This window comes from Mixophyes fleayi, chromosome 3, assembly GCF_038048845.1.
Source record: "Mixophyes fleayi isolate aMixFle1 chromosome 3, aMixFle1.hap1, whole genome shotgun sequence".
In the NCBI taxonomy this organism is placed as follows: domain Eukaryota; kingdom Metazoa; phylum Chordata; class Amphibia; order Anura; family Limnodynastidae; genus Mixophyes; species Mixophyes fleayi.
In genome coordinates this window covers 202,155,684-202,177,323 of record NC_134404.1, presented here as the reverse complement: position 1 = coordinate 202,177,323, position 21,640 = coordinate 202,155,684, and the positions used below count along the sequence as shown (strand labels likewise).

Sequence of the window (21,640 nt, the reverse complement as noted above, 5' to 3'; positions counted from 1 at the left end):
ATAACAAAAAAAATTTCTGTATATTGGATATATCCTGCAGCATCTTGTGTAGCAGAGCAAAGCAGTCTGACACCCGATTTCAACAGCACACGTATCTTGAGATCCGTACGTTGAAAAAATTAGGGAGCGCTAAATATGTGCGTTTAATACTAAACACGGGTTGCGTTCAGTATGCGTACCTTTATGAATAAGGTCCAATGAGTCATCCTAGAGCAGGCGCTTTGGGATGAGTAGGAGAGAAGGATGGCAACAGGCGCAGACGTCATCTCCCTCAGTAGCACTCATTCACGTGTGCATTCTGCTATACATTTCTGATTTTAAATTAACACAAAATAAGTGACCCTTTTAAAAAGTCAAGTGAAGCGGAGTTTCTAAAACAATGGAAAATAAACATTGGTGGAGGTGTGTGAAGGAAGCCAGATTTTAAATTAAAACGAGTTCATTTGTATCCATCAAATATTAACCTGGCTTGGAAGGTGAAGGGGATTATTAATATATTAGCCTAGGGTGGCCCAAATCCTTAATTAGGTCCTGATGATATCAAAATGTGCCCTAAATTGAAAGTAGTAGCATCTGTAACAAGATGGAAGGATGGAGGAGGGGTGGTTTCAGAGAAAATGCATATTGTATTTACACTGCCACAAAATCTTTGGTCTTCCACCTCTCTGTGTAGTATTGACCATTGAATGTTGCTTATTATTTGTTGACTCAATTTAATACAAATAAAATACATGAGAGAGATTAGAGGAAGAGGACAGGAGAGAGAATGCTATGCACAATGTTTCCTGCCAGGTATAGGTACATGTAATCGCTTCACAAGCCATATCCACACAAATCTATTACGAAACAACACTGCCTGTTGACATTACTCCCTGTATTAGTATAGAATTATTACAGATAGTACTATTTATTACATACACGAGTGTATGTACAATATACCACAGCCGAAAAGTATGTTTCTGCAATTGTGCACATAGTAAGCCAAGTATGTGTGTAATGTACAGCCACATGCTTTGTGTACTTACCTGGAGCCCCTTGCTGTTTATTATAACCCCCACTGTTCACTGGAAGAGCCGAGGCGACCAAAGGAACCATAAGGAAACACCAAACATTGAGAGACCCCATCTTCTTCTGCTCGATATTCACGATCTCACAGCAGTTTCTTCACATGACTTGCCGAAAAACTTCCTTGTTTACTCAATGCTCGGTGTGAGTAACTTCTCGGGTTACTGTTGTTGTTAACCTTTGCAGGAACTGTAGCAGTATATATCAATTGTAGTTGCAGTCTGGTCTAGTTCCTAGTGTGAGTTCCAAGATCCTCAGCAGTGTGTGCTTGGAAGGTTACTATCGACAGCAATGTGCATTAAACATCTAGAATTCTGATTATAGTAAGATTATATATATATATATTATATAATGCTATGTGTATTGAAATTACTTACACTACATTATGCTCACTACTTAATTCAAATGATTATACCGTAGTTATTCAGTAATGACGTTTTACCATGTTTGGTCTGCAAGTGTGTAAGAGGTCATTTTGTCTGTGTCACATGACTATATTTATAATATAATTTATAACACTATAAAGGACTGAAGCAGGACAAACTATTTTTCATTCACAGTGGAAGCAGTTACATCAGTGATAAGCAACTTCTATACTTCAAATGGGCAGCACATTACCCCTTACCCTCAGTAATAAATTAAACCAAATACTTTAATCAACGAAAGAGACAGCTATCTGTAATAACAATTCAGCAGACATTTTAAACAAGTGTTATAAACAAACAAATCTAAAAATGAAGCATGAAAGAGCTGGGGGTTGCATGTGTGCCCTTCACAGAGTTACATTAAGTATGTAAAATCATCCAAACTTACTTATAAGACACTTTTAGGGCATATTCAATTAGGTCCCAGGGATCGTGGTAACGCGACAGAACAGGGTTTGCAAAGGAAAAGCCACCTTATTGGGGTACCATATTACCTTCAGTAATGCAGACTCCGCTTGTTACCGCGATCATGGAACCCAATTGAATATGTCACATTTTGTGTAAATGATGCTTTGATACTTGTAGGTACACTTTATCATTTACTGACATATAACACTGACTATAGATATATATATATATATATATATATATATATATATATATATATATATATATATACACACACACACACACACACACATTTGGCAAAGTGGGAATTCAGAAGTGCTAGTGTTAGATCTAAAATCTGATCCAAGTTTGCCTGTGGTGTCAAGTATATCTGGAAGCGCTTCAATCAGCTGGAGAGAATAGACACAGGCCAAGTTCTGTATACAAGGAATATTCTCTGTTTATTGATACAAAGATACAAGTCTTTATAGCCTACTGAATATATGAATCCTAAATCATAAGCATACAATAATCTATGGGATGCGCTGCGGATTAATTTTCTCACGTATTCTTGAGGTGTTTACTTTCTCCCCCTTCTCAGGACAGATGTGTCAATTGTTCTTATCTCAAAAGGGGCTGGAAGTTTATCTTCTCTCTGCCATATCCAACGTCATGGGCACAGCTCCCACACTACGAGCTGAAAATGAAACTACCTATTGTTCACAAATCTTGCTACATTCTTACAGGAGTTCTCTATGTCAGCTTAACCTCAAGGATGTGGGCTTGCAAATAATATATCTATGTGAGTTACAAAAATGGCTGAACAAGGGCTTTATGAGGCCTTAACAAAAAATCATATTTAACACTAGCATGGAAATTTCAAGTGAATGGTCAGGGACCTGGGCCCCCAGAAGCTTTAATAATTTTGATAATTAATTATATATGCTTTTTAAGTATATAGTATAGTATGAAACATATCTGCATTCTCTAAGGGAGCCCCCTGGCACCTAAAACCGGAGATAGTGATTTGCCTCATGCATTTGTAAATGCATACTAGTAGGCTAATTAGCTGCTTTAAAATTGACCCTAGTCTCTCTCTCTCTGTCCAGGGTCGCACGCAGGATTGTCAGGGGGGGTCCCCCCCCCGCCCCCCCTTCCTGACCCCAAAAAAACCCAAAAAACACGAGAGAGAGCTACTGCGCATGCGCCCACGCATGCGCCGCAGCTCCGTTTCGGCATCGCTGTCCTATACAGCAGCCATGGCGCTGTCAAAGAAGCGTCCGCGGTGGTGCTGTATACAATACAGCACCGCCGCGGCTGCTGTATAGGACAGTGACGCTATGGTGGCCACTTAGTTAGCACAGGGGGGGGGGTTTCTGGAGACTCAGAAACCCCCCCTGCGTGCGCCACTGCTGTCTGTGTGTGTTGTATGTTAGGGAATTTGGACTGTAAACTCCAATGGGGAAGGGACTGATCTGAGTGAGTTCTCTGTACAGCGCTGCGGAATTAGTAGCGCTATATAAATAGATGATGATGAAGTTAACCTGACTCCTCAGAGCACTGTCTTAGCCTACCAAGGAGACATCAGGCAGCCCCACAATACAGTGCTCAGATAAGAAGTGTATTTACTTTTTGTCTGAGTAGTAAGAAGCATGCATTGATGCTGCATAACAGTATCGGCAGTAACAAATAAAGGTAAGCGCAATGAGACAGAGCTATAGGGAGGGGGCAGGATTGCCAACTCTGAAATGAAAAACAAGCCCAAACCAATCCTAAAAAGCCCAACTTAAAGGGGACAGGGGTGTCATTGTTTTTTGTTCATTATTAAATAAATACATATAAAGATTTCTACAATCTGACTTGAACGTTGCATTTCTATTAAATAAAGAGGACAAAGCAAATTAACAAAAGCAAAATAACTTTATTATTTAACCACTGTAGTTATCATTTTTGTAGTATTAAAAACAATTCACAAAATTAAAAACGCATACATAAATATCAAATAGTTCTCAATTCAATAACAAATTACGTAAAAGGAATTTGTCAACACATATCACACTGTTACATGAAAATATCCTCAAATTTGGAATATATATATATCCACAATTATGGAACAGAGAAAGGGCACACTATGTGTGGTAGGTAACAAAGTGCAAAGACACACTGTAGCCCAAGTTCCACTGCACATGCGTGAATCGGCTAGTCATGACTGGCCCGACGAAGCAGTAAGTTAATATTCAGCTGCTGCAATATTTTAGTGATTCATTACAGTAATAAGTGAATTTCTGTTTATAATAATATAGATATTTAAAATCTGATAAATACAGAAAATCCGTGTAAAAAGTGCAAAAAGACACTTTTATATACTGTATTATTAAGACATATAAAGACTTCTCTGAACCAGTCACTAATATAAAGATAGAAATTGCTCCTTGTAGTCACTCCCCAAATACAGGCTAATCCATCATGGCGCCTCCCAAAGAGAGTGAGGAGATATCTATTCTAGCTTTTATAAATTAATAGGTGATGCTTGCAGAGCAGAGAAAGGATAATGACTCAGCAAAATGGAAGTTATAAGTGGAGGGAGTCAGCAGTCAGACAGGAGCCTTGCTCTCTCCATGAAAGATTACTCACATTGTATGAAGTCCTCCAGCATTCCCTAAAGTTCTAGCAACTCCAAGCTCTGCCTGCTTGTAATTAATTATGTTAATTAATCTCTACCCAAGTCACTGTCAAATTAATATGCTTATATTCTCCTCACACACTGTATCTTATAGAAGGGGTTGATGTTATGTAACAGAAGGCTGGGGTGGAGTCGGCAGTGTAAAGCAACATGAAATCCCAGATTTCCCAGAGGACTGCCCTGAACTAGGAGAGACTTTGATGGTGGCTGTAACACTAGGTGCAAGGTAGGCTCATAAGACAAGGGGCCATGACAAGGTTCCTTGACTAATGGGCACTGCACACCCTGCATCCATGGTGGATATGCCACTGGCCATTCTCCACTAGACTCTGCAGTAGGTAGGAACCTGTGAGATTTGTGTGTGTTGACGGAAGGGGCAATATGTAGAGAATTAGAGGTCTATTTTTTAACTGCCCCCCTTGTAATAGCTAGGATTTTATCAATCAGTATGAAGTCAAAAATCATAAGCCAAAGATCCAAATGAGATCTGGTTCTGACCACATTCTTGTAATCAATCTTCATTCTTTGCTCATCCGTTGGTTCCGTATTAATTCGGTATTAATCAGATCATCAGAATGTTCACAACATAGCCATTCCATGCTTGCCTACTTTCTCAGATACATTTGCCTACTCTCTAAGACACATTTCAGACTGTTTATGGCACCCTGGCATGGCTGGGATTTGTAGTTCCACAAAGCAAATTGGCATCTGTTTTTTTTATTGCAATCGCCAATTTTACCCTACACCCACCGCCCAGGGGTGTAGGAAGAGCCCTAGTGCTTTCAGCACTGGGCTGGTTATTCCTAGAGGGGCCCGCACGTTTTTGTTTTTTTGCGGACCCCACTCGCTAGGGAATGCAGTCCATTGCTGAACAGCCTGGGTTAGGTATGTAATTATGGCAGGGGGACCCCTGCCACGTGTCCCCCTGCTATAGTGCCAACACTCTGGCTGGTTTGCCTAGTGCTGGTTGCTTGAAAATCAGGGGGACCCCACGCAGTAGACTGGCAGCAATAAGGCTAATAGTGGTTAGATGGGGGGACCCCACACATTTTTTTTCAACATTTATCTATCTTTTAAATTTGACAGCCCCCCGGGACCTGCAGCTCTATAGACAGGCAGTGTAACAGTGTTGTGTTTACTAATTTTGCAGCTAGGAAGCAGCGTGTTTTCTCTGGATTTTTTAACCTAAACACGGGAGTGTTTGAAATCCCAGCAAATTGCAAGAGATGTCCAGCGATTTTGAAGATCAGAGTAAAAAACGCAGCTTAATACATTTTGCGACTTGGAGACTATCTTTAATCTCTGAATAAAGCAGAGCTTGATACATCTACCCCCAAATCTATGGGGTTTTCTTTGTTTTGCATTTATTAATATATTCTTTTATGTTAGTGCCAGAACCTATGGAAAATATCATCTCTTGGAAAGAGGAAAAGCATGAAGCTATGTAGTATATTATATATGCATTCTGTCAGTGATAAGCTGTTTGTGCATGGGGAAGGGTTTAGATAAGTGCCATGTACAGGGTGGTACTGTGTGCATTGCATGCAATATTATACAATGATCAGCCACAACATTAAAACCACCTCCCTAATATTGTATAGGTCCCCCTCATGTCACCAAAACAGCTCTGACTCATCAAGGCATGGACTTCACAAGACCTCTGAGGGTGTGCTTTGGTATCTGGCACCAAGACATTAGCAGCATATCCTTTAAGTCCTGTAAATTGCAAGTAGGGGCCTCCATGGCTTGGACTTATTTTTCCAGGCACATGCTACTGATGTTCAATCGGATTGAGGCCTGGGGAATTTGGAAAATTTGGAGCTCAACACCTTGAACTCTTTGGTCCCTCAAACTATTCCTGAACAAATTTTGCAGTGTGGCAGTGTGCAATATCCTACTGAAAGAGGCCACTGCCATCAAGGAATACCATTGCCATTAAGGGGTGTACTTGGTCTGTAACAATGTTTAGGTGGGTGGTACATATCAAAGTAACATCCGTCCCCAGGTAAACGGCGCACATGAACCGGCCGTCCACATGATGTGAAAGAAAATGTGATTCATCAAACCAAGCCACCTTTTTCCATCGTTCTATTGTCCAGTTCTGGCGCTCACATGCCCATTGTAGTTGCTTTTAGAGGTGGACAGGGGTCAGTATGGGCATTCTGACCAGTCTGCAGCTATGCTGCCCCATATGCAGTAAGCTGTGATGCACTGTATGTTTTGACAACTTTCTATCATAGCCAGCATTAACCTTTTCAGCAATTTTGTGGGATTGGACTAGATGGGTTAGCCTTTGTTGCCAACGCGCATCAGTGAGCCTTGGGCACCCATGACCCTTGTCACTGGTTTACTAGTTTTCTTTCCTTGGACCCCTTTTGGAAGGTAGTAACCACTGCATACTGGGAACACCCCACAACAACTGCCGTTTAAGAGATGCTCTCAGTCGTCTAGCCATCACAAATTGGCCCTTGTCCAAGTTGCTCAGATGCTTACGCTTGCCCAGTTTCCTGTTTTCAACATATCAACTTCAAGAACTAACAGTTCACTTGCTGCCTAATATATCCCACACCTTGACAGTTGCCATTTTAACAAGATAATCAATGTTATTCACTTCACTTGTCAGTGGTTTTAATGTTGTGGCCGATCAGTGTATCAGAAAAGCTCAAGAACTATAGATTTTAGGTTTGAACTGCTGGTATTTTCCCCTAGATTCTTAAACCTTACTGGATCTGGGGATTCTATGTATAGGAATCTCGTATCAAAATCCTCCTCTTTGCCTCCAAACTACTTGAGTGATTAGTGTACAAACACCTGTCTCACTTTCTCTCCTCTAACACCATTCTCGACTCTCTGTAATCAGGCTTCCGTCCCCAACATTCCACTGAAACTGCTCTCACAAAAGTGATCGCTGATCTACTTACTGCAAAGTCTAAGGCTCATTTCTTTATACTCATTCTCCTGGACCTCCTTGCTGCTTTTGACACTGTTGATCACACTCTTCTCCTACACACCCATCACTCTATTGGCGTTAGGGACACAGTTATATCCTGGTTAACTTCCTACCTATTGAACTGTTCCTTTAGCATTTCTACTTCTGGCACATACTCCCCTCCACGATCCGTTGGGGTCCCACAAGGCTCTGTTCTTGGCCCTTTACTTTTTCATTGTACACCTCTTTTTTGGGGGCATTAATTCACTCATTTGTCCTCCAGTACCAGCTCTACGCTGATGACACCCAAATCTATATCTCGTCCCCTGACCTCTTCACATCTGTACTATCTTGTGTACCCAACTGTGTTTCAGCTATCTCCATATGGATGTCCCTACAGCAGGGGCGCCGAGGGAGGAGGGGGGCGGGTACAGATTTCCGAGGTCCAGGCTTCCACTGACAAGCAAGGTATTTTTTTAAAAAAAAATGTAATTACATTTCTTTTAAAAATTGTTTTTTTCCCAGATCCAGAAGGCCGCTTTCTGCTGGTGAGCAGCACTCTCCGCTCTGTTCCCGTCACACTGGTCTCAGTCTATGCCCCGAATCAGAGGCAAAAGCCTTTTTTCATAAAGATCTTTAAGCAAATTGAGCGGTTGGCGCAGGGCCTTGTTATCATGGGAGGGGACTTTAATGTTACTCTCGATCCGGTCCTCGACAGGTCTCCCCCTTCCTCCTCCCGGCGGGGCATCTCCTCCTCTCCTGAATCGTCCAGCTTGTCCACATTCCTTACACACCATCGTTTGTACGACTCCTGGAGACTATGTAATGCAGATGCTAAGGAATACACTCACTTCTCAGCCCCGCATCAACTATATACGCGCAAAGACATGTTACACATTTCACATTCACTCACTCATCACATGACGCAGGCAGACATTACGCCCCTTTCTTGGACAGACCATTCGGGTGTTTCCCTCGTATTAGATCTCTTTAAACCGCCTCCCCTGCGCAGTAGATGGCGTCTAGACAACTCGCTTTTACTTAATAGATCTATCTGCCTAGACATTATGACCTCCATTACTAATTACTTCCTAGAAAAGTCAACCCCTGATGTAACCCAGGGAACTGTTTGGGAAGCGCACAAGGCTACCATTCGAGGTCAATTAATTAGTCAATCAGCAGCGGCTAGAAAGAAAGCAGCCAAAGAAATATCTTCCTTGGAAAGCAGGTTAGCCACACTCCTTACACAGCATCAAACTCATCACGACCCGGTCCTACTTCCCAAGATTGCATCACTGAAGGGCCAACTAAATACCCTCCTATCCCGTAGAGCAGCCGTCACAATGCAGAAACTCCAACAGCGTTACTATGATAAAGCGGACAAAGCCGATTCTGTATTGGCTAGAAAGCTCCGAAAAAAATAGCCTTGCAACATATTGATAAAATTCGTCAGATTCCCTCGGGAGATGTAACTTATGATCCAGCGGGGATAGTTAGAGAATTTAGGGATTTCTACTCCTCTCTTTATAATCTTGAGGCTCCCCCCCTCGTCAGGATCCTCTGCACCCCACCTTGTCTGATTACCTTTTATCTACATCCATCCCTAGAATTACTACAGCACAACAATCTTTCTTGAATGCAGATATCACTCTACCGGAGGTAATGGTGGCGGTCAAATCTCTGAAATCCTCCTCAGCTCCTGGTCCGGATGGTCTAACTCCCCAGTATTATAAAAAGTTTGCAGAGGTCCTCGGTCCTCATTTGACAAAATTCTTCAACGAGGTGCTGGAGGGGGCTTCTTTTGACTCCACTACTACTAGGGCTAACATAATTGTTATCCCTAAACCGGGAAAATACCACACCCTCTGTGCTAGTTACAGGCCCATCTCTTTACTAAACGTTGACCTGAAAATATTTGCTAAGATTTTGGCCTCTAGGCTGAACCCACTCCTCCCAGCCCTCATCCATCCTGACCAGGTGGGCTTTATTCCAGGGCGTCAAGCCCCTGATAATACCAGAAGGATTATTGACTAATTCATACAATAAACAATGATAATCTTCCTTCTCTCATCATGGCGCTCGACGCTGAAAAGGCGTTCGACCGCATCTCCTGGTCATTTATGGAGGGGGTGCTTCGAGCAATGGGATTCACAGATAGATTTCTGACAGGTATTCTAGCCCTCTATCGGTCCCCGTCAGCTACTGTCTCTGCTAATGGCCTGACCTCGACGCCCTTTCTGATCACGAATGGCACTCGCCAGGGATGCCCTCTCTCCCCACTGATATTTGCTCTTGTCATTGAGCCATTGGCCGCTGGAATTCGAAACAACCATGAGATATCGGGCATACAGGTAGGCCCCTCTACTCATAAGATTGCCGTGTATGCGGACGACGTCCTTCTGACAATTACTAGCCCCAAAACGTCGCCCCCCCCCCCCTCCTAGGTGAGCTAGACCATTATGGCTATTTCTTGGGCTACAAGATTAATCCAGATAAGACGGAGGTTCTAGATTTTAATGTATCGGCTATAGACAAGCTATAACTAGAGCGCTCCTTCCCTTTCCAATGGGGCCGCCACAAAATTAAATATTTGGGTGTTTACATCACAAAGCACTATCAACATCTTTTCCAAGCCAATTTCCCTCATCTACTTGACCAAGTAAAAACAGATCTCGCATCATGGTCTCAGCTTTATTTCCTGGATTGGTCGCATTAACGCCGTCAAAATGAATATCCTTCCTAAACTGCTCTACTTCTTTCAGACCCTCCCCATCCGCATCCCACCATATGTTTTTAAATTCCTGCAATTCCACGTCTCTAGACTTGTCTGGTCGGGTAGACGACCCCGAGTCCGTCTTAAGGTTCTTCAGAGGTCTCCTAGGGGGGGAGGCTTGGTGATTCCTGATTTTCTAAGGTATTGCCTCTCCGCCCAACTCGCTCAGTGTGTCTTGTGGTCCGGTCCGACAGAAGCCAGAGTATGGTCTAAAATTGAGGCAGAAGGTCTGGGATTGCTTTCTTTATCCTCTCTCCTATGGGTCCCAAGGTCTCGTCGCCCTAAACGATCGTTATGTCATCCAATAGTTTCACACTCATTATCTATCTGGGACTCAACATCCCAAAAGTATGCTTTGTCTCCCCATCCCTCTCCATTTGTTCCGCTCTTCAACTCTCCGGAATTTCCTCCCGGACTTCATCATAGCTCATTTCAGCTGTGGTATTCACAGGGAGTCATTTACCTAAATCATCTATCCACCTCTGTAACTTTTCCTCAGTTTTCTGAAATTCAATCGCATATCCACATCTCCTCAAAGCACTTCTACCAGTTTTTGCAACTTCACCACTTTCATAGTGTTGTCAAAGATCGCCTGCTAGCCCGACCTCTTTCCACCTTTGAAGCTCTATGTCTACGCCATTCTTCAACTAAAGGCCTAATATCAACGCTTTACTACGAACTTGCTCCTTCTTCTCCCTCGCTTAGAGCCCCATGAACTAGCCTGGGAACGGGACCTTGGTGAAGAGCTACTGGATGAGGAATGGTCTGAAATTTATGAGAACGCCGCCTCTAGCTCCATCTGTGTAAGAATTAAAGAGAACGTTTATAAGGTGTTATATCGATGGTACTATGTGCCTTCGCGTCTTCGCAAAATCCTTCCTGATACATCTGATCGGTGCTGGCGAGGGTGCTCCCATGAAGGTACATTCCTCCACATATGGTGGTCGTGCCCAATACTGTCAGGCTTCTGGGTTCAGATTGGAAGTCTGATTAATTCAATCCTCCAGGTGGATATTCCCCTAGAGCCCCAATTTTTTCTTCTTCCTATGGGAGCTCCCTCGGCATCCCGACACCAGAATAAACTGATTAGGCACATTGTTTCGGCAGCTACCTGTCAAATAGCAGCAGACTGGCGATCGAAATCCCCTCCTTCCATACAGTCCATAATTAATAGAACTTGCCAGACTGAACGGATGGAGTTCATGACCAGTATATCCGGAATTCCTCGAGAGCTTTCACCAAGGTTTGGGACCCATGGTTATCCTTCTTTCAGGCGTGCCCACCTTTTACTTAAGTCAGTTCTAAAACCTCATATTACACTTGGACTTCTCTTCAACTAACAATGGATCTAGTCACTTCTCACTTTCCTCCCTCTTCTCTCTCTCTTCACACTCCTTTTCTCCTCTATATACTCTCTTTCCTCCTTCCCTCTTTCAATACAAACTTTGGGTCACTCGTTACTACTAAAATTATATGTTCAACGCTGGTTGTTGACTTTGTTACTTTTTGACTAATTTTGCTAGTTTTGCTAATAGTATGCACTCTGTCAATCGTTCTCTGTTGTTATCATGACCTTGCAAAAATAAAACTTTTAAAAAAAATAAAAAATTGTTTTTTTCCTCTGCGGGTGGGTGCCTAGGTCTATGGGGAGAAATGGAACTGTCAGCATCTTGTGAGATTTGGTAATCTCACGAGATTTACAGCTGCCCTACTCACTCTCCAGGACCAGCAGAGCTGCGTAAGTATGCTGGGGGTGTCAATGATGTGTTTGGGGGGCAGTTAATGATGTCCCTGGGGGTGTTTAATAATGTTCTAGGGGGGTTAATGATGTGTCTGGGAGTGTTAATGATGTGTTGAGGATGTTAATGATGTGACCTGGGGGTTGTGTGATGTGGCCGGGGGGGGGGGGGGGGGCGTGATATGGCTGGCTGGTGCGGGGCATGATGTGGGTGGTGGATGACGTGATGTGGCTGAGCAGTCGCGTGATGTGGCTTTGCATGGCGTGATAAATGTAATGTTTTATTTTTTTATTGTGTTCACTTATTGCTCAATCTTCAATATTTCATGAACCTATACATTTTCCAAACAGGTCCCAACATTCCAGGATGCGTACAAGAATCCAATACCAGGTTGTTAAACCTGCAACAACAGATAGTTGAGAGCAACACTGATTCAATTAGCCACAATGTTCTCAGATACATCGAGGCTGCACATTTTTACCGGTAGTACAGTAATAATATGTACAGTATGCTAGAGATGAGCGGGCTCGGATTTCGCTAATCCGAGCCCACCCGAACAGTGCGGATCCGACAGGATCCGAGCACTGTTCGGGTACTTCCGGCCGCCCATGGAATGCAAAACGAGGCTATGACATGGATCTCGCGAGACTTGGATCTCATAAATGCCCTGCTCGCGGCCGCCATCTTCCTTCTCCCTGTGGTTGCTGAAGAGGGAGGTTGATGTGCTCTGTCCTGCTGATTACTTTAGTCAAGTGGTGCTTTGTCCTGCTGAGTCCATTAGTACTTTGTCCAGTGCTCTGTCCTGCTGATTACTTTAGTCAAGTGGTGCTTTGTCCTGCTGAGTCCAGTAGTACTTTTTCCAGTGCTCTGTCCGGCTGATTCCAGTGGTGCTTTGGCCAGTGTCTGTGCTGCTGAGTCCAGTGGTGCTTTTGTCCTGTATTTGTTTCTGATAAGTCCATAGCAATTTGTTAATTAGCCAAAAATCATTTAAAAATGTAAAAAAAATACCCAAAAAATACTCACATTTTTTTTACAAAAAATATAAAAAAATAATTGAAAAAGTATAAAAAATATTATAGAGCAATATATTCTTGTAGTCCCAAAAAAGAGGAACTGTCATTTCTATTACAACGTTCATTGTTTCTGTAGTTCCAAAAAAGAGGAACTGCCATTTCTATTACAACGTTCATTGTTTCTGTACTTCCAAAAAAGAGGAACTGCCATTTCTATTACTACGTTCATTGTTTCTGTAGTTCCAAAAAAGAGGAACTGCCATTTCTATTACTACGTTCATTGTTTCTGTACTTCCAAAAAAGAGGAACTGCCATTTCTATTACTACGTTCATTGTTTCTGTAGTTCCAAAAAAGAGGAACTGCCATTTCTATTACTACGTTCATTGTTTCTGTAGTTTCAAAAAAGAGGAACTGCCATTTCTATTACTACGTTCTTGTTTCTGTAGTTCCAAAAAAGAGGAACTGCCATTTCTATCACTACGTTCATTGTTTCTGCAGTTCCAAAAAAGAGGAACTGCCATTTCTATTACTATGTTCATTGTTTGTGCAGTCCCAAAAAAGAGGAACTGCCATTTCTATTACTACGTTCATTGTTTGTGCAGTCCCAAAAAAGAGGAACTGCCATTTCTATTACTACGTTCATTGTTTGTGCAGTCCCAAAAAAGAGGAACTGCCATTTCTATTACTACGTTCATTGTTTGTGCAGTCCCAAGTTACCTGAGTTGTCCCCCCTCCAGTGTTTACTCCGAAAGAGTTTTTAGTGCAGCGGGTAACCTGATCAGTGAGCGGCGAAGGAGGTTGCTTCCGCAGAACGTTGAAAAAATGATGTTCATAAAAATGAATTATCAATTCCTCAATCAAGTACAGCACTGGCCTCCAGATACTACAGAGGGACCTGTGGTTGTGGAGTCCAGCGGGGACGAATTGATAATGTGTGAGGATGAGGAAGTACACACTGAAGGGGGAGAGGAATCAGAGGATGAGGATGAGGATGACATCTTGCCTCAGTAGAGCCAGTTTAGTTTGTACAGGGAGAGATGAATAGCTTTTTTGGTGTGGGGGCCCAAACAAACCAATCTTTTCAGCCACAGTTGTTTGGTAGGCCCTTTTGCTGAAATGATTGGTTTGCTAAACTGTGCATGTCCTATTTCAACAACATAAGGGTGGGTGGGAGGGCCCAAGGACAATTCCATCTTGCACCTTTTTTTGGCATTATGTGACCGTCCAACAGTCGTTTGCCATGAGCACAAAGTACGACTAGTCATCCTATGGCAAAGCGGATAACTGCAGCCTTAACAGCTATGTTGGTGTTAGACGTGCATCCGGTGTCCGCCATCTGTGCAGTGGAATTCAGACCAGTTGGAGGAGGTAGGAGCAGCCATATGTGCAGTGGAATTGAGACCAGTTGGAGGAGGTATTGTGGCCACGGTACCAAATTGGGTACCGGGGCCACTCCACTACGCAGTCCAGAAAGCTACCTCGGTGCAACGTTTTGGACTAAAAACAATATTGTGAGGTGTGAGGTGTTCAGAATAGACTGGAAATTAGTGGAAATGATTGTTATTGAATGTTATTGAGGATAATAATAGCGTAGGAGTGTAAAAAAACAAAAAAAATGGATTTTAGTGCTTTTTATGCTTTTTTAAAAATAAATCAGAACCCAAAACCCTAAATCAGAACCAAAACCTTTCGTCAGGTGTTTTGGCAAAACAAATCAGAACCCAAAACCCAAAACACTAAAAGTGCCCGGTGCACACCCCTACAGTATACCATCAAAGTGACTTAGTAGAAGTAGGGAAGATGTTAGTTTATCTCTATTAGCTTGACAAAACCCTGTACAAGGTAGTTGCCAATGGTGGCATTCCACATTATCAAATTGAGTGCAGCAGAATGTAGCAACTGCTAAAATTTGGCCTTGACTTTTGAAGCTGTAAGGATGCCACTGGAGGGGCTGAAGATATGCCCGATGCCCGAGAAGCGGGCGAAGATGCCCGCGATCGCCGTGTCCCTGGAGGGACAGAAGATGTCCCCAGCTCCTGTGCCCAGCAAGAGGGTGAAGAAAGAAGAAAGAAGTGACTTACCCATCCAGCGCTCCAGCGGCGGTAAGTATGGCTTCTCTCCTGCAGGTCCCGTGCGCGGAGGAAGGATGAGCCAATCAGGGCTCATCTTTCCCCGCTGGCCAATCAGCGGCCGGATGCGCGAGCCAATCGCGGCTCGCGCCCGGCCATTCGAAAGATTGACGCCGACGCGAGCCAATCAGCGCTTGCGCCGGCTAATGACGTCACGCCGGCGACTATATAAGTCGCCGGGTGGCGCCATTTTGTCAGAAGGAGTCCGGCGGCGGAGGGAGAAGGACGTCGTGGGACGTCCGGAGTGGAAGAACAACAGAAGCAGCGGAGATCGTCGGCGGGGAGCCCTTGTAAGGGCTGAGAGCGCCCCCGCCCCTGCAGCAGACCCAGCGCCGAAGAGGAGAAGAGGCGCCGCCGGCTGGAGGGTCTGGAAGACCCGGAGAAGGAAGAAAACGGTGTGGCAAGTTGAGATTCCTGCGCAGAGCAGGTAAGTAGTCTCAACGTTAAATTCGGGCACTAGGCCCGTGGCCACGTTCGGGCACAAGGCCCGTGGCACGGAAAATTAGGGGCACAAGGCCCAGGGACCTGGGCACTAGGCCCTGATAAAAATAGTGGGCCAGTAGGCCATTGTCACGGGCACTAGGAGTCTTTACCCAGGGATCACCAGATGATAGGCTTACCAGAGCAGTATAGGTGGTAATATGGTACTCTGGTAGCAGGGTGATCACGGAACAGGAAATAGCAGATGATGAGATGCTCAGGAAAGTCTATGACTAGCAGCACTGGCAATATGGAGGTAGTAATACACGAGGAACTGTATGGACAAAGGACACGTGAAGGTAGTCAGTGGTCTGCGGTAGCAAGTTGTACCACTGCTATAGTGAGGAGGAATGTCCAACAGAAACGAGGAGGTGATGAGAGTCAGCGGTCTGCGGATAGCAAGTTGTACCGCTGTCTGAGTGAAGGAATGGAATCCAAATGGAGGTATCCGGGGAGTCAGTGGTCTGCGTTAGCAAGTTGTACCACTGCTATGTGAGAGGATACTGGAACAGGTGAAACTGTAAACAGGAGTCAGTGGTCTGACATCAGCAAGTTGTACCACTGAATATATATGTGAGGAGGTGCACGGGGGAAGACTGCAACACAGGATATACACAGGCACCTTATACACGATCCACAGTAATATGCACAATATGGATAGACATATATATAAATGACTGATCAGGTCTGCAATCTAGAAAGTCTCTTGAAGTAGTCCAGCACAATGATAACACAGTCAATGATGGCAATAGACTCAGCGGACAGCAAACTCCAGAGAGAACCAAACACAGTCCAGCAAGATATGCAATACACAGCACAGTCAATGAGAAGTATGCATACCGTGGTTCAGCAGTAGCAGTCAGATGGGATTGCAGCGGTACCTGAGCGGCTGGAGACCGACTGGATAGGAAGTCCCTGGATAGGTGAAGCAGCGGTCTAGCAGGTGCAGCGCACAGGTGAGTAGACCGACAGGGACACGAATCCACAGGAGTCAGCAACACGTGGAACTGGACTCATAGGAAACCCAGGAGAATGGAGATGATCCAGCAGAGGGTAGTAGAAGAGATACAAATCCAATGCTGACAGGAGGGTAGAGGCCAGTGGAACACGTGAAGGCGTGGAGAGTGGATCAGCAGGAGATGGACGATAGCGCTGACCACAGCGGCAGGACTCAGCGGCACACGGAGGTAACCAGTAGCAACCACAGGAACCAACAGCGATGGGAAACAGGAGTGCAGCGCAGGGCAGGAACTGTAGATCACGAAGTGTAGCAGATGGTAATGAAAAGCGGCAGTCTCGAGGAAGTCACAGCAAAGATGAGATGAGAGTGTAGTGCACGGAGGCAGCGGATAGTAATCAGCTGGCAGTCACGATGTTGAACACAGGCGAGTTGTAAGCAGGAGACTGTAGTGCACAGAGGCAGCGGATAGCAGTCAGCTGGCAGTCACGATGTTGAACACAGGCGAATTGCAAGCAGGAGACTGTAGTGCACAGAGGCAGCGGATAGTTGTCAGCTGGCAGTCACGATGTTGAACACAGGCGAGTTGCAAGCAGGAGACTGTAGTGCACAGAGGCAGCGGATAGAAATCAGCAAACAGACTTGATGAGAAGCAGGTGAGTGAGGTAAAAGCTGGAGTGCACGGAGGCAGCGGATAGCAATGAGCAAACAGTCACATTGATATAAAATAACGTTGAAGTGGTGTAGAAGACTGTAGTGCACGGAGGCAGCGGATAGGAATCAGCAAACAGTCATGATGATAAAGTTGATGGTAGAAGTGGTATGGAACCACAGTAGTAGAAGTGGTTTGGAAACCACAGGAATCAGCAGCACTGAATACACAAGTAATACAGGAACACCTTCAGAGACTCATGAGGAATGAGACTCCAAGATCAGGCAACGTGGTAGTGACCACAGGTGCTTAATATAGGGAGGTTGCCTGATCTGCCAATTAAGTTAAAGGGGTATACACTGAAGTATAGAAAAGGGCTGCGCATGCGCAGACCCTCAGGATGGTGGACGGCCACGGTTCCTAAATGTCCGGGAAGAGGCACTCACGGTCCGGTGAGTGACAGTACCCCCCCTTTTAAAGGTGGGCACAGAACGCCTGGAACCGGGCTTGTCCGGATTTTTGGAGTAAAACTTCTTCAAAAGGGCAGGAGCATTAAGATCTTCAGCTTTGATCCAAGAGCGCTCCTCAGGACCAAAGCCCTTCCAATGAACGAGGAAGTGGAGGACTCCTCGCGAAATTTTTGCATCTAGTACCTCGGTAATCTCAAAATCCTCCTCCTGATGGACTTGAACTGGCTGCGGAGCTGAGGGAGGAGTTGAAAAACGGTTGATAATAAGAGGTTTGAGCAAAGATACATGGAAGGCATTAGAAATCCGAAGACTCTTAGGAAGAAGGAGTTTCACACATACTGGATTGATAACTTGAATGATCCTATATGGACCAATAAAACGAGGGGCGAATTTCATGGATGGAACCTTCAAACGAATATTTTTTGTGGATAACCAGACACGATCTCCAATTTTTAGTGGTGGAATAGCCCGCCTCTTCTTATCAGCGAAAGATTTATATTTGACAGATGTCTTCTTCAAACAGGTTCTAACCTGAGACCAGATATTTTTAAAGGTCTGACAAACAGTCTCCACCGCAGGAACTTGGGTGGGCGGGAGGGCAGGAAATTCCGGAAAAGACGGATGGTGACCGTAGACCACAAAGAATGGAGTTTTGGATGATGACTCATGGTACATGTTGTTATGGGCGAACTCAGCCCAAGGGAGTAACTCTACCCAGTTGTCTTGATTGGCTGATGAAAATATCCTTATAAAAGTCTCAAGATCTTGATTGACACGTTCGGTTTGTCCATTGGATTGTGGATGGTAAGAAGATGAGAGTGCTAATCGTATGCCCAAGGTTTTACAAAGGGCTCGCCAGAATCTGGACACGAATTGTACTCCTCTATCAGACACAATCTCAGATGGACATCCATGGATACGGAAGATCTCTTTAATGAAATGTTCAGCCAGGATAGACGAGGAAGGCAAACCAGACAGAGGGATGAAATGAGCCATCTTCGAAAATCTGTCCACTACGACCCAAATAGTGTTATGGTTCTTACTAGGTGGTAAGTCAGTAACGAAATCCATACTAATATGGGTCCATGGTTTGGACGGAATGGGTAGTGGTCGCAGCAACCCTGCTGGGGTTCTGCGGGAGGATTTGAATTGCGAACATAATTCACAGGAAGCAATGAACTCTTTGACGTCTCTCCTCATTGAAGGCCACCAGTAACTTCGAGAGAGGATCTCAAAAGTCTTGTGTTCACCGGCGTGTCCAGAAAAACGAGAGGCATGGAACCACGAAAGGATTTTCCTCCTTAGAGTAGGAGGCACGAGGGTCTTCCCAAATGGTAGCGTTTTGGTGGATGAAGCAGCCAGTGAGATACATTTGGGGTCTAGAATGGTATGGTTGGAAACCTCTTCTATATCAGAGGACGTAGCAAAGGCTCTAGATAAGGCATCAGCTTTTTTGTTCTTGGCAGCTGGTTTGAAGGTAATTATTAATTCAAAACGGGAAAAGAAAAGAGACCATCTTGCTTGACGAGGGTTCAAGCATTGGGCAGACTGGAGATATGACAAGTTCTTATGATCCGTGAAGATCGTCACCGGATGGCGAGCTCCCTCCAACAAGTATCTCCATTCCTCTAATGCGGCTTTGATAGCCAGTAATTCCTTGTCTCCGATGGTATAATTCTTCTCTGCGGGTAGGAGACCCCGAGAATAGAAGGCACAAGGGTGGAATTTTTGCTGTTCCGAGCGTTGGGAGAGAATAGCTCCTAAGCCCACATTAGAGGCATCTACTTCTAGGAAAAAAGGGAGTGTCACATCAGGCTGACGAAGGATTGGAGCCGAAGAGAAGGACTCTTTTAATGTTTGAAAGGCTTGAATAGCCTCAGTAGACCATTGCTTAGGATTAGCCCCTTTACGAGTCAGGGCCACAATAGGAGATGCAATGGAAGAAAAGTCTTGAATGAAGCGTCTATAGTAATTGGCAAAACCTAAAAAACGCTGGATGGCACGAAGAGTAGTTGGCTGGGGCCAATGTAGTACAGCATTTACTTTGTCAGGATCCATCTTCAGACCAACTCCGGAAACAATATACCCCAAGAATGGAATCTGGGGTAATTCGAATGAACATTTTTCTAATTTACAGAACAATGAATTTTTCCGTAGCCTGGAGAGGACTTCTGCCACATGTTGGTGGTGAGAAGGCAGGTCCTGTGAAAAAATCAATATGTCGTCCAGGTAGACGACGACACATACATATAATAAGTCCCGAAAAATCTCATTGATGAAGCCCTGAAAAACAGCGGGGGCATTACATAGCCCGAAAGGCATTACCAGATATTCGTAATGCCCGTCTCTGGTGTTAAACGCCGTCTTCCATTCGTCACCGGAACGGATTCTGATTAAATTGTAAGCACCACGAAGATCCAACTTAGTAAAAATACGGGCTCCCTTAATGCGGTCAAATAGCTCAGTGATCAACGGAATGGGATACCGGTTCTTGATAGTAATGGCATTGAGTCCACGAAAATCTATACAAGGGCGTAATGATCCATCCTTCTTTTTGACAAAGAAGAACCCAGCTCCAGCGGGCGAGGTGGAAGGTCGAATGAACCCACGCTGGAGGTTCTCCCGTATATATTCAGATGTAGCTTGAGTTTCAGGTAACGAGAGTGGATAGACCCGGCCTCTGGGAGGAGTCTTGCCAGGAAGAAGATCAATCGGACAATCCCAAGAACGATGAGGAGGAAGACGTTCAGACTGAGCTTTATCAAAAACATCGGTAAATGAAGCATATTGAGGAGGGAGTCCCGGTGAAATAGCTGAAATGGAAGCTTGCTGTACCTTGAGAGGAATGACTTGGGAAAGGCAATGATGGTGACATTCAGGCCCCCAAGACGTGACTTGAGGGGTGCGCCAGTCAATCTGGGGAGAGTGACACTGAAGCCATGGAAGGCCTAGGACAATCGGACTTGTCGTAACAGGAAGAATTAAAAACGATATCTCTTCATGATGCAGAGCACCAATCTGAAGGGTTACTGGAGACGTACTCTGGGTGATGAGACCGTTGATGAGACGTGATCCATCGATAGCCGTCACAGTAATGGGAGTTTTTAAGGTAATCATTGGTAGAGACCATTGATTAACTAACGATTTGGAAATAAAATTTCCTGCTGCTCCGGAATCAATCAATGCCTGTGACTCAAAGGTCTTGGTAGCAAAGGAAATAGTCACATCAAAAGCGCAGACTTTAGATTTCATAGACGATGGAGAGGACTCCAGGGACCCTAACTTCACCTCTCCAGAACTAGTTAGGGCCTGGCATTTCCCGATCTCTTAGGGCAGGAGCTGAGGACATGAGTGGAATCAGCACAATAGATACAGAGTCTATTCTTGACTCTTCGTTTCCTCTCCTCAGAAGATAACTTGGAACGTCCAATCTCCATGGGAATCACAGCGGGTGACACTGGACGAAATTGAGGGTTAGAGCGAAAAGGTGCTTTAGCAGAAGTCGTTTTCTCAGCCTCTCTTTCACGAAATCTCATATCAACACGATGGCAAAGACAGATCAAATCTTCAAGTGACGAAGGAAGCTCTTGGGTAGTCAGTGCATCTTTAATTTTATCGGAAAGCCCCTGCCAGAAGGCGGCAACTAGGGCTTCAGTGTTCCACTGAAGTTCAGAGGCTAAGATCCTAAATTGAATGACGTACTGGCCTACAGTATGAGATCCTTGTCGCAGACGGAGGATGCTGGAAGCAGCGGAGGTCACACGACCTGGTTCATCGAACACACTTCGGAATGTGGAAATGAATTTGGCACTATCTTGTAGAATTGGATCGTTTCTTTCCCACAGGGGGGAGGCCCAAGCCAGGGCTTGACCCGAAAACAATGAGATAAGATAGGCCACTCTGGAACGATGGGTAGAAAAATTTTGAGGTTGGAGT

The 21,640-nt window shown here is 44.5% G+C and overlaps 2 protein-coding genes across 2 annotated transcripts in view; both read right to left on the bottom strand.

The window, feature by feature from the left end:
• Positions 1–1,398, bottom strand: part of SMPDL3A (sphingomyelin phosphodiesterase acid like 3A) — a 32,520-nt gene extending 31,122 nt beyond the window's left edge. The window contains exon 1 of the mRNA XM_075203004.1: positions 1,026–1,398. Within this exon, the coding sequence (XP_075059105.1) occupies positions 1,026–1,125 (100 nt within the window). The 5' untranslated portion in view covers positions 1,126–1,398. The remainder of the gene's footprint in view (positions 1–1,025) is intronic.
• Positions 1–21,640, bottom strand: part of LOC142144326 (heat shock factor protein 2-like) — a 541,922-nt gene that overhangs the window by 66,341 nt on the left and 453,941 nt on the right. The window lies entirely within an intron of this gene.